The sequence below is a fragment of the Pholcus phalangioides genome, unplaced genomic scaffold (assembly GCF_987345545.1).
Source record: "Pholcus phalangioides strain wild (caught in Gottingen) unplaced genomic scaffold, Ppha-v1.0 ptg000017l_1, whole genome shotgun sequence".
Lineage (NCBI taxonomy): Eukaryota > Metazoa > Arthropoda > Arachnida > Araneae > Pholcidae > Pholcus > Pholcus phalangioides.
The window spans coordinates 66,760,613-66,774,837 of record NW_028301610.1 but is presented as its reverse complement, the minus strand read 5'-3'; the positions used below and the strand labels follow the sequence as shown (position 1 = coordinate 66,774,837).

General features: G+C 35.8%; 1 protein-coding gene across 1 annotated transcript in view; it reads right to left on the bottom strand.

Annotated features, from left to right (window-relative positions):
• Window positions 1-14,225, bottom strand: part of LOC149074660 (tyrosine-protein phosphatase 10D-like) — a 403,111-nt gene that overhangs the window by 112,491 nt on the left and 276,395 nt on the right. Inside the window, exons 15-16 of the mRNA XM_089247098.1 lie at window positions 10,519-10,800; window positions 5,264-5,391 (exon numbers count right to left, since the gene is read on the bottom strand). Coding sequence (XP_089103224.1) covers window positions 5,264-5,391; window positions 10,519-10,800 — 410 coding nt within the window. The remainder of the gene's footprint in view (window positions 1-5,263; window positions 5,392-10,518; window positions 10,801-14,225) is intronic.

Here is a 14,225-nt window from a genome sequence, read left to right as displayed (position 1 = left end):
AAGTTTTTCATACATCTCTGACGATGGAAAATTTAGTTGAAGAGTTAATAAGACAGAATCAAGCTCTAATGGAAGCTCTCAAAGAGCAACGAGGCTCAACGTTAACAAACCAAAAAGTGACGGTTTCGTTTGATAAATACGATGAAGCTTCAGAGACTTTCAATTCGTTTATAGAACGTTTCGAGGTGTTTTTAGATATTCAAAATGTCCCAGAAGAAAAACGTGCTAAAGTCTTAATTTCGAGCATTTCTGCAAAGCTCTACAACTTGTTAAAAAATTTACTGTCTCCGGACAATCCATCGGAGAAAGAATTCACCATTTTAAAGAATGTTTTGAAGAACCATTTGAATCCTAAAGCATTGATTATACCGAGTAGGCACATGTTTATAAACAGAAAGCAGAACATTTAGACATCTTGTGTATTTGATGTCTGAGGTGGAACTCCCTAGTTCCCCTTACACAACACTAGGTGGCGTTGTATGTTCTTATCACTTTAGTTCTTTTAGTCATTTCATATAAGGACACCACAGTTCAGAAAACCTAAGTCGCTCGTCAATGAGAATTCCCAAATCGGTGACCCTAGTTGCATCCGGGATAGTGACACCATTCAACTCGTAAGTGAACCGTGGGTTGTTCGAACCATAATGAGCGACCATGCACTTATCAACGCTAAATGTCATGCTCCATTCATTTGTCCATGCTGCAATCCTGTTTAAGTTGGTGTGGAGCAACTTCCTATCGCTTTCATTCCCGATTACCCCCCATTAGCTTCACATCATCTGCGAATTTGCTAGTAATCCCATCGATACCCCGATCCAGTTTATCGATAAAAAGTGAAAAAAGTATAGGGACAAGGACACTTCCCTGAGGAACTCCACTTGCGACGTCTGTCCAACCAGAGAACTCCCCGTTCACCATAACTCATTGCGACCTATCTCTTAACCACGATTCTATCCAATTCAGCAAGTTGCCCCCAATTCCAATCTCGTGTAAACGTTTCAAGAGTTTGCCATGTTGGACCTGATCGAATGCCTTCTGGAAATCAAGGTAAACAACGTCGACATTTTTGCTCTTACCCAAAGCCTTAGTCACGCGATCATAGAAGCAAAGGAGGTTAGTTACACATGACTTCCCCTTCCTGAACCCATGCTGATTATCCGACAATACATTATTCTCGTCTATCCACTTCACAAATTGCCTTTTGATGATAATTTCCAAAATTTTCGAGAGGGAGCTCGTCAAACTCACTGGACGATAATTGGACACAGCTTCTCTACTACCCATCTTAAATATCGGAACAATATTAGCAAGTTTCCAATCCCTTGGGACGATACCCTCAGCAACACTACTCCTGTATATCTGTGCAACTGGCCCTAACAATTCATTAGCACATTCCCTGAGGACCCTGGGATATATATCATCTGGTCCTGGTGCTTTGCTTGCATATACATTTCTTAGAAGATTTAGGACCTCCACATCTTCCACTTGAATATCGTTGAGGATTTTATTTCCCCATGCAACACCCGTATATTGAATATCATTATCTTTGTTAAAAACCGACACGAAAAAGTCATTGAAAGCACTACACATGTCAACATTGCTCTCTAACCTAGACCCTCCTATCGAGAGGGGGCCAACTGTCCCCTTACATCCATTAATGACGTATCGAAAAAATGATTTTGGGTCAGAGCCAATGTTATCTGCCAACCTAGATTAAACTTCCTTTTTACTATCCCTTATCGCTTTCTTCAACTGTTCTTTTATCAGTACACAATGATAGGTCACGTCGTCTACTTTTATACTCCCTGAATGCTCTTTTCTTTTCAAGATAGAGGTTACGCACGCTATCCGTGAACCATAGAGGATGCGATGTACTAACATGTTTTTTCGAACAAAGGGTATGGCGTCGTGCAAAACAGAAGACAGCTTCGTACTAAATTCCTCCCATTGACTTACCACCCCTACTGATTCCAACCGGTCTTTGAAAACTTCCGTTAACCTTTCTCTCAAAACATCAAAGTTAGTTCTCCGAAAACAAGGAACCAGTCTTTTGTTATCAACCTTACCCGAGAAAAAGTTAGTGAAATCTGACGATATGATGATCACTGGAAGAAAACTCTTCCCCCACCGAAACATGTTCAACTAGATCCTAAGAACTAGTGAGAACTAAATCCAAGATAGCAGTACCCCTAGTGGCTTCTGATACATGCTGATACAAAAAATTTTCGAGCACCAACTTAAGAAAGTCTCTTTCATACTGATCCCTAGATGAAAGGTTCTCCCATTGAATACCTGGGTAATTGAAATCCCCTAGTATGAGAACCCTCTTACGCTTACACATGTAGGAAATTTCATCATGAAATTTGGCGATGTAGTTTTGATCCCTATTCGGTGGATTGTAACAAACCCCAACAATAAGTTTATGACGTCTTTTGTTCTCAAGCTCAACCCATACAGTTTTAATATCACTTCTCTTCACGTTACACTCTCTAGCCTTCAAACATGATTTCACGTATATCAACACTCCACCACCTTTCCTATCCGATCTATTTCTCAAAAAAGCATTGTATCCTGAGATGTGTAAGAAAGATTCATCCCCATCCTTTGTCCAAGATTCAGTAATGGCTATAAGATCCAAGCCCTCCACAACTATCATAGTTTCTAAAAAATCTTTCTTATTACCCAAGCTCCTGGCATTTATTAACACACATTTTAATTTACCCGGTGATTTAGTGTCAATCGAGAAGCCATCCAAGTCAGAGGTGGGTAATTCCCCATCAGTACTGTTGTGATTATCATTAACTAACCCGCATTCCCGACCACGTGGTCTGGGAGTAAAAAACCTGACCTAAGACTATCGTAAACCTCCCAGACCCCCCTCTTATTTAGATGGATCCCATCCGAACGAAGCCACCTATCGGTAAATGCGGGAAGCTCCAAGAACGTGACCCCAAGAGAGGAGCAAATGTCCTTCAGGCCTACATTGAATTGGTGGATCCTACTCCTATATCCCCTACTACCCCTTGGCAGCACTGGAATCACTGCCACATCTGAACCCCCCTCCCTAGCGGATAATAGTAAATCCCGGTACTCTGACAGAGACTCACTAATATTCGCTCCTACCTTATTTGTTCCCACCCACAGAATCATCCGCAAGGGCAACTTTCGGTGATGAAAAACGTCAACGCTGAAAGTACAACGCTGCTGCTGATGAAAACGCTGAAAGTGCCAAATAATGATCCTCATTGGCCATTGTGGCTCTTCGACGACCTTGTCCAGGTCTTCTCAATATGGATCCAGTGTCCTGAAACTGTTTTCATAAATTGCAGACGACCCTGGGCGTAACATCGAGCTCTGTAGCCACCTGCACTTGTGATTGCCCTGCTTCCAATCTACCGATGATTCTCCATCTCATTCCGTCATCCATACATTCATGGCTACTCATTTTACTTGATAACTTATAAAATTTAATTAACTCTTGTGAGAAACATAGTGAATATTGCTGAGGAGTACGAGCACACGAATCGTGGAAAACGCCTCGTGCCCTTATCATCTCCTCTGTGGTCACAGCTCCGCCCACATGTATGATAACACATTTGACACTGAATATTTGCATACTTCTTCGGTGGCATTATTAGTACTTTCGGTTCAGTACTTTTTGTGAAAATAGACACAATGTGCCAATTCTCTTAATTTTGCACACGAGTGTATGCTCCTTAGCTGCTACGTCCTGTCATCTTTGCAATATCTTTAACAGCCGTACTTTCAGACTTCAAACACCAGATTTTAGCCACTAACCTTACGGTGTAATGAACATTGCAAGGTATAATGAAAACTAATTGCATTACAAATTTTTGAATGTACATTAGGGCTACTGGAAACCCAGGCTAACTCATCCATTATCTTTGTAAAGTGTTATCACTATAACCAATTGCTGTTCCCTATGTCTTTTTTTAATGATCAGATGTCACTTTGAACAAAAAAAAAAATCTGTTTTTGCTCTGCTAAGATGGAGGACAGTAAGTCTGCCTGGAATTTCAGTCGCCTTAATGTGCATTTATACTCTTTTGATGATTACATCATGGCAGCAACATTAAAATATGCAAATGTTGTGATCTCGTGCTTCGTAAGTCTTTTCATTGAAGTCTCTATACTTTTCAGAAAGAAATAAAAAATTAAAAACAGCCTATTAATTCAGTTCTTAAAAAAATTTCTGCATAACTATTGTGACTTCATCAGCATGGGGGTTCATATATAAAAAAATTTAGATAAAAAGCTTGATTTATTATTCAAGAAAAAGATTTTCTATGTACTTTTGAGACACACTGTAACTGGAGTTACGACTTACCAAGGTTTTACTTTATCAATCATAGAAACCATTCACAGAAGAATGTTTTTAAATAAAAGAAAAAGATGCATAGAAATCGCCATAAAGTATTCTCCAGACTACTCTCAGGACTTGATGAGAAAAATATTTGTGTGTGAAGGATTTTATTGTTTGTCAAATGAGACATTAAATATGGGATTGAACTAGCTGTTGAGAACATTTACTTCATTTTCATGAGGTTTAGAATACTGTTCACATAAAAACTATCAATATAGAAATTTAATGATCAGCTAAAGCTGACGATTATAATAGAACATTTACTACTTCAGTAAAAACCATAAAGTTCATTCATTGGTTCTTAATACGTATGTCTGGAAATCGGGTAAAAAACCAGGGTGAGCTGGAATGAATTTCTTCAGGGGCGTTTGGATGAGATATCACATCTTTGATAGTTAAAGGGTTATTTAGTGACAAATGTGCATTTCACAAAAGGCTTCCACAGTTCCCACATTAAGTAAATTACTATAATGGACTAAAAAATAAAATTGGGAAAACTTCTTTATACTGTTCAAGGAGAGCTAAACTTCTGTGCATTACACAGTCAAAGATGATTATACAATCCACACTAGTTTTATGAACCCTTGTTTGTACGTGAAAAACTAATTCATAAGATAAAAAGTTTGCAAATGGAAAAGACCTTTAAAGTAATGTTATATTGTTTTGGAGCAGAGGATTACTTCATAAAAATGTGCAGTATGTAAATTAGTTGGTTTAAGTTTGGCTTAAGTTTAATTGGCTTAACTTATTTAAATTGGCTTAAGTTTTTAGAGTTGAGCGTCGACTGTACACTTGAATATGTCAATAAAAAATATTTTTATAGATCGGGATAGGAATGAGAGAAAAAATAATTTAATGAATAATACAATAGAGTTTTACCTTTACAAAATAGGTTATCACAAATCCTGTCAAGATACCATTTTGTTCTGAACTTGGCAAGGACCACCGTAGTGTGATGACATTAGGTTTGACATCGACTGCTTGAAAATGACTGACTTTACCAGGGACTACAAAAAAAAAATTCACATTGAACTAAAAATAAATTTGTACGTGGGAATGAACCATCACAGGATAAAGAATGTGCTTGTAAATGAATAGCATCAAATGCAAAGACTAACTTTAAGATCTGTATGAATAAAATTCAAATTACATTGAAAGATATTAATCAGTGTCTACTACATACTGTAAGGAGAGTTTGAAATTAAAGATGACTTTTCATGACCTTTCCCTTATCAGACAAAATGAACTTTGTTAAAATGTTTCCTCACAGCAAGGGAAAAAAAATAACCATTTGATTCTTTACAATTAAAAAATATTACAGTGTCTTTTTATGCTCAAAGAGAACCAAAACCCTTAACTCCAGAACCCACATTTAATAGCTGAATTCAAGAAGACTTTCTTTGATCGAAAAGGTTGGTACTGCAACCGTTCAGATTGGAAAGAACATGCAGTAGTCATGTGCTTGTGTCATCATACTTTTTTTTAACAATTAAAATGTACCTTCAGTTAGAAATTACTCTGACAAGGACCAGTACGATTTTAAATAAATTCCTTGAACCCATTTTGGTACAACAGGTGATATTTTGTGTTTCTAGGGTGCAGCCATCAAAATACATGCTTCAAAATTGGAAAAGAAAAACTAGCAATTAATGAATATTTTTTTATTATGTGTATAGGTGTACAAATACAAGGCCACAACAGGCAGAATGCCCAACGAGGTGGCTGAGAAAAATGTTCCCATAACAAATATGGATACCATATATTTCTAAAATACAGCAACCCCCAATTAAAAATACAATTATAAAAAAAGGAAAAGGATAATTTTTCCTTAATTTTTTGTGATCAGGATTACTACTGGTTCCTTATTAATTATAGCAATTTGGCATATCAGGCAACAGTTTGTAGCCAAATGGGAAGAAAGGCAAGCAAAACAAAATCAATGTACTTTTAATAGCATTGGCATCTGTTATTTGGCTAATTGGATTCAATATTTATTTGTTAAATGAAACATTTAAATCACAATTCAACAGGATGGTGATCAGCTGCAAAAACACTGACAGCGAGCTTGTTCAAATGTCTAACAATCAAAGGGAAATTTTGTGACTTCTCCTTGTCTGATCACATAAGCTTTGATAAACTCTTTCATTATAGTAGTGATACTGAACTCAGTACCCACTGCACTATTGTGCACAGAAACATGTCTCTATGTATCAATGGTAAAAACTATGCTACAGTTAATGAAGCAGAAGCATTTATCAACAGAATTTGAACATTTGCAACCAGTATCCTGGCAAAAAATTACACATGCATTTCTAGGCACATTAAGTAGTCAAAAAGATTTTGAAGAGGAGTTAGCTGGTTTTGAAACCATAAAACCTCTTAATGTTCTTTGATACTTCAGTGTAATTTGCCCAGGAGGAACTACTATTTATATTCCGTATCAGAAGTGAGAAACAGATGATCGATGAATACTAACCATCATTTCTTTTCCCCCCAAATTTTGTAGGCATGATTTCTGCTGGATTCTTGTTACAGCGATTTGGCAACTCCGAAATTGTTACAAAATGGGGGGGAAAAGTAAACACTAATATTATGCTTGGTGATTCAACACTCATTCTTAGTGGCATTAGTGGATCAACACTCATTATTCAATGACATTGACAATTTAAATATTCAATGGCATTGACAACTGAACTCATTATTCAATGACATTAGCAATTTAACGCTCATTATTCAATGACATTGACAATTGAACTCGTTATTCAATGACATTGACAATTGAACTCATTATTCAATGACACTGACAATTTAATACTCATTACTCAATGACATTGACAATTTAACTCATTATTTAGAAGGGTTGACAAATAAACACTCTGTATTTGGCTGAAATATTTTGTTGAGACTTGACACATTGACAATCAATAGAAACCCTGGTTGTTTCTACTGCTTGCTGTAGGGTCTTATTTTTATGAATAAAGTACTAATGTAAATCAGTTTCCAAAGTCAGAACACCAGAGAAAAGCAACCTCATACAACCACTAGTGTACAGCTTGCATCTGTAAAGGGTTATAATTTTTGGGGGATAAAATCAAGCCTGGAAACCTGACACTGAAATCAGAAAATTCATTTATAAAAAAATTTGAGACCTCTCTAATTTTCTCAATTCCCGTGTCCTTTTCCTCATTCTGTAACTTTCCATGATGATAAACAATGTTGTTGCTGCTCTGGTAAATTTTTTTGAACTGGGAAGTGGTAGTCATTTATGTGGTTTTTTCCTTGCTTGTTCTTTTGTACAGCTTTCTTCACACAAAGCCATCATATTCAGGGTGACTACTAGGAACAAAAACATTCTGTTGCTAAAAATAATCATCCATTTTAGTGCTCTAAAATATAATTTGGAATGAACCAAAATTGAATTATGGCATCCTCCTGGTCTAGCATCCAGGGGTCCTACCATCCCCCCCATGCTTATAAAAGGATATCTGTAATAAACTGACATATAGCGCTCACTATTACTGTATGTGTCCATTCTGAGAGCGTGTGCACATTAGATACAAATAGATGTTACAGAATTGATATATTTAATTAGGAACAGCAAGTAGCAACTGTTGAGCAGTTGGTACAACGACGATGCAGAATCAAAGGCAATTGAAAGGTTCATGGTTTGAATCTCCCTCATTACGCTGACTTTTTTCCCCTGTTCTACCTTACATCATTTTTTTGAATGATTATATTGATTTATTTATTTTTTTAATTTTCATTCACACTCAAAGCTGTTATCAAGGGGTCACATACCCTTTAACATAGGGAAAAGTTAAAATATCATTAAAAATACTATTTGACCATTGATTTATTAGAAATGTTTCCCCCTACTTTTGATTAAATATGCTATCTGATGACAGTATAAAATTTTACGTAGGTCTAATAATTTTTTTCTTAAAATTCAAAAAAATACATTAAAAATAGTTTGCGCCAGCGATAAAAAGACATGACATCTATGTAACCACACAATATTGAAATTAAAATGAAGGAAATGGTGGTTCGTTCCATGAAATGAACTAAAAGATTGAGAGAGAAATTTCATTGACTCATTATTTCAAATTTAATTTAAATTTCAAAAATTCAAAAAAATGAATTTTTTTTTTTTTTATAAATCAAATATTTATGTATGGATCTGAAAATTTTAGTTAATTTTATAAAATGAACCGTTTTCTTCATAAAACCATTAGTTTATTAGAAATATTTTCACATTTTTTGATTAAATATGTTATTCTATGCCAGTATAAAATTTTACATGCTATCTCTAATACTTAATTTCTTAAAAATTTTCAAAAAAACATCAAAAACAGCTTGCACATGATAAAATTACATGACATCAAATCAATGTAGCAATACAATATTAAAATTGAAATGAAGAAAGCGGTTCATTTTACAAAATGAACTAAAGCTTTCAGATCCATACATAAATATTTGATTTATAAAAAAAAATATTCATTTTTTTTGAATTTTTTAAATTTAAATTAAATTTGAAATAAGAACGAGCCAATGAAATTTCTCTCTCAATCTTTTAGTTCATTTCATGGAACGAACCACCATTTTCTTCATTTTAATTTCAATATTGTGTGGTTACATTGATGTCATGCCATTTTATCGTGCGTGCAAACTATTTTTAATGTATTTTTTTTAATTTTAAGAAAAAAATTATTAGAGATACGTAAAATTTTATACTGCCATCAGATAGCATATTTAATCAAAAGTGGGGGAAACATTTCTAATAAATCAATGGCCAAATAGTATTTTGGATGATATTTTAACTTTTCCCCATGTCACATTCCCGCATGTACCGATTTGTTGGGGGTTCCGCGGGGGGGGGGGGGGGGTGTAGCAGTAGTAGGTAGGGCCTCCAAAAAATGGCTCGGGGATCCATGATGTTCTTAAGTCAGCCACCTCGTTGGGCAATTTGCCTGTTGTGGCGTTGTATTTGTATTGTATTAATGGATATGTACCCCTTAAATGTCCCGACATTCCTGGAGGTGTGTGTTGTCACAATATGCACGATGTGGGAGATGGTGTATCAGACAGCCATCCCACACACATTTTATTACTTTTCGCATAAAAAAATGAAAGTATTTGATGTTTCTGCGATTGTATTGTAATTATTTTTCTCAAAAATAAATAAAAAAATAAATATTTCACAAACGCTATGCTATCGCGAGTGTAAAATACTGTAATCCGAATATTAGTCAGTGCTTCCCTCCACTTCTTGAACAAGTATCATTTTCCGTCCATGTAATCAGAGGAAAACCCAATGAATCATCCGAAGTAGTAAAGTAAGAGGGGAAAAAAATAGACTTTTTTGGGAGGGATTTGAACTATGAACGCTTGCCTTTGAGCCATCGTCGTACCTGCTGCTAACCACTGCTGATTAAATATATCAATTCTTGAAGATCTATTTGTTTCTAATGCGCCTGCACTCTCAGAATGGACACCCACAGTAATCGCGAGCACTAAATGTCAGTTTCTTTCAGATATCCTTTTATAAGCATGGGGAGAAAATGGGACCCCTGAACACAAGATCCACCTGCCATTCCTTAGTTGTGGCCCTGATTATGATACTAACAAAACTGCCAGCAGCTGCTGAAAGATAAGGAATGCTGTAAGTGATTAGAATTTTGAACAGAGAGCAAAAGGGGACAAGAAGAAAGTTTAGATTACCATAATTCTTAAACTCCCCACTGCATGGATGTAAATTGGTGTAGTCAAAATAAAATAAGACCTACAAACACCATACTTGAATGAAACAAAAATTCAAGCATCTGCCCCCTTTCACTTCTAGGACTGAAAATAGATAACAGCACCGGAGGGGGGGGGCATGCATAACTCAATCATAAATACATTAGGGCCACACACACGTTTAGACAGATACTAATTTGTTGGGAATTCCACTAGAGGAATGTTTCAAGGGGCATGTAGGGTGAAGTAGTAATGAAAAAAAAATCACACCATAAGCATGATAAATACAATTGATATTTACATTATAATGTATGAGATATTTGAATGATGGATGATTTTTAAGTGAATACATGAAGATTCAAAAAGAAAAAATATGTGTATAATAGATAAATGATTACCAGACTCTAATGTATGAAAGGTTCTAGATACTGGGCGACTCCGAAGTGTTGTAGCTGTGTCATACCCACTGAGAACTGTTACTAAAAAAGTATAGTTATTGTGAGGCTTCAGCCCACTGTAGCTGATGCGATTTTGAACTGTAACATTCTTCACAAGGTTTCCTTCATGATCTTGATATTGAACTTCATAACCATCTTTGTCACCAGGGGGAATATGCCATGTTAAACTTATGTCTGTATCAGTAATTTTTGGAGCAGTAATCTCTTCAACTGATTCTGGATCTGTAATGAAAATATTTTTATAATTATAACAAATGTTTCCACTATAAATTTTTCTTATAATATTTTTCACTACTACTTTCTAGTAACACTTGAAAAGTAGTATGTAGATATATAATAGGAATGAAGATATAAAATGAAGAGGTAGCGAAAAAGTATCTTTTTGAATGACAAAAGTGCTAGTGCTGCTCACTTGTTCTTTCAAAAATATATATATGCAAAAAAAATTATTTTAAAATAATTTTTAATGATTAACACAAAAATGAAATTGAAAAAATTGAAAACAAAAATGAATTTTATGAGAGTGAAATAGAACAGTGGGTAGTCATCAGGAGGAACCCCATGCATGGTTCAAAAAGTGTAGGCATTTCTGAAGAGAGGCTATGCCTAATTGCATTAAAAATGCCACCCCTTGTTCCCCGACTCCTGCCTTCTCAAAAACATGGACTGACAATGACAAAAAGACAATGAAAAAATGTTAAAAAATACAATATTTGAAAAAATATAAACAGAGCTTCAGATTAAAAGCTCAAAGAAGCATGAGAAAAATATATACAAAGTTACAGGAATACAATAATCACAGGGAATATTTTACAAAGATTATGAAAAAGATCAAAAATAAATTAAAACGTCCAAAAAAGTAGTCAAAAATCACCGGACATACCTTATGAATGGGGGAAAAGAGTATGTCTGGTGATTTTCAACTACTTTTTTGGGCATTTTAATTTATTTTTGACTGTTTATTTATTTATTATATACTAGTCAGTATAAATACTGACTATTTATTTCCCTGTAATTATTGTATTCCTGTAACTTTGTATATATTTTTCTCATGCTTCTTTGAGCTTTTAATCTGAAGCTCTATATGTAGTTTTCAATATTTTTTCTGCGTCTTTTTTTCATCCAACATGTTTTTGAGAAGGCAGGCATCAAGAAACAAGGGTTGGCATTTTTAATGTAATTAGGCATAGCCACCCTTCAGAAATGCCTACACTTTTTGAACCATGCATGGGGTTCTCCCCGATGACCCACTGCATAAATTCTATTTCTCTCATAAAATTCATTTTTGTTTTCCTTTTTCTTAATTTTTTTTTGCATATATATATACGCAAATTTTTTTTCTCCAGAAAGTTTTTGAAACTTAGCATCAAAACTGTTCTATAGAAGTAATAAATTAAAAAAATGGTGCATTCATATACATTTATGTCGCAGAGCTGCTCTCAGCGTCTGGGGCTGATACTCGAGATACCAATTAATACCACTCAATTATTCAACCCTTGTCCTCAGGTCGGAGTAAATTATTATTTATTTACAGCTATAACAAATAATGTATATATGAGGATGTAATTATTTATGTCCCAGAGCTGCTCTCAGCGTCTGGGGCTGATACTCGAGATACCAATTAATACCACTCAATTATTCAACCATTGTCCTCAGGTCGGAGTAAATTATTATTTATTTACAGCTATAACAAATAATGTATATATGAGGATGTATTTAAATTACATACTTATAAATCAGTACATATGTTTTATGCTACTATTCCTTGAGCGAGAGAGGAATGGAGAAAGCAATAGGTCAAGACTTACCCCAGACTTTCGTCATCTTCCGCTCCTTCCACTTTCCTCCAAAACCCCCCGGACAACCACCTCTCATCAAGACCTAGTTCGTTCTGTCTCTCTCAACCACCTTCTCTCGTACAATTTCCTCCTGTTTCCCTCTCATTGGTTCCGTCTCCTAAACGTCACACCCCCTCCCCTTTGGGTCCCAGACTAGAATCCCTTACTGGAATCTCGCTGCTGCCCCGATGTCTACATACCAATGATAAATCCATCTGCCACTCCTTCTCAAGGTACCACTGCCCAAAGGGCAGGGTCAATTCTGAGAATCTGCAAAAGGCGTTGGAGGTAACACCTGTGCATATAGGTGCCTCACCTATTTCTATACACGATATCTGAATAAAAGTCCAACCCAGTTCCCAGACTGTCTGGCGTCGTAAATAAAATTATATTCTAAAAGGCTTCATTAAAATTTAACTACAAATTAATGTAACAAGTTAGCGAGTAGCTTGTTACATTCCTCCCCCCTTAGAAAAGAACCTGCAGGGAAACGAGCAGGTTCGGGAAAAAAAAAACGCGGCCGTCTTTCTATCCTTGTCCAAACCAAAACTAGGCGAAGTCCTACAATAGGTCAACCCAATCTCCTCCTCCTTTCACACAGAATCAGTTGAACGCTCCTCCCTTGGACTTGCGATAAGTAGTAAATGCCAATCAAAGAAGAGTTATTTCCGTATGTGCTTTCTCCCTTCCCCTCTCTTTGTTACAGAACAATGAACCACAGCACCTTGTGGATGCTTATCACCACACAAAAATTATACATGTTTATCAAAGAACATCATTTCGAACACCCATTAACATATTCAACCATAAAAGAAGGAAAACAATCTGAACAAGAAATTACTTGATACCTAATTAACCTATCTATGCAAAGATAGAATGTATCTGTAGCTATAAAATCAATCTGCGTCAGTGAAAAACGTTCTGCTGAAATCAATATTACATCCGAACATTAAAATCAAAATTTTAACTTCGTTCTTCAAATATCGCAGAGTCACTAATATCACATGAGTTTTCAAAGAGAAAATAATTATATAATTGTAATGAGATAATAAAATATATGACGATAGTTATTCACAAAGCTGAAAAAAAAAACACGCACCCACACACACACATATAAACCAAATAGCACTCTAATTCTTATAGATGCATGAAGAAATATCCAAATTGTATCAAAAAGTTCTCTACAATCGATCAGTTCATCTTCACCTGAGTTTTACCAACGATAATAGACAGCATCGCTTGCTGTCTACGATGACACTACGATCACACTACTCGCGATCCACAACTATGCATCTGTTGAGGCCCTGATGAGATGAATCCACTCCTAAGACACAGCTTTCCACCCGCAGTACGAAAACTATAGCAGGGTTGTTTTTCACGCACGTAACTAAATGTCTATTATGTAATTTCACATAAGTAGAATTAGTCTAGTGAATGTAGAGAAAGCTACTCTACTTAGTGTGGCGGGACCTCCCCACGTTTCAGTTGGCAGTCAATCAGCTACCGTCTAGGTAGGGGCAAGTGTTCTTTGAAATTCGGTAAAATGTATAACAGGCACAAGAACCGCTAAGCTACGTGGTAGTTCTTTCCCTCAATAACATACAGCTTATTAGGTTCCTGAATTTTACCAGTCACGGGTTGCGTCGAGGTATGTAGCACTTTGACATATCGGATCGTTATACCTCGAGTCGAGCGGTAAACTTTATGAGCACAACATTGAGCCATTACCTGTTTCGGAGCTGTGAAGACGATTAGTACAGAGATGTGAAACCATGATAGTTCAGGTGATCTCATCGTAAACGAGTTTGT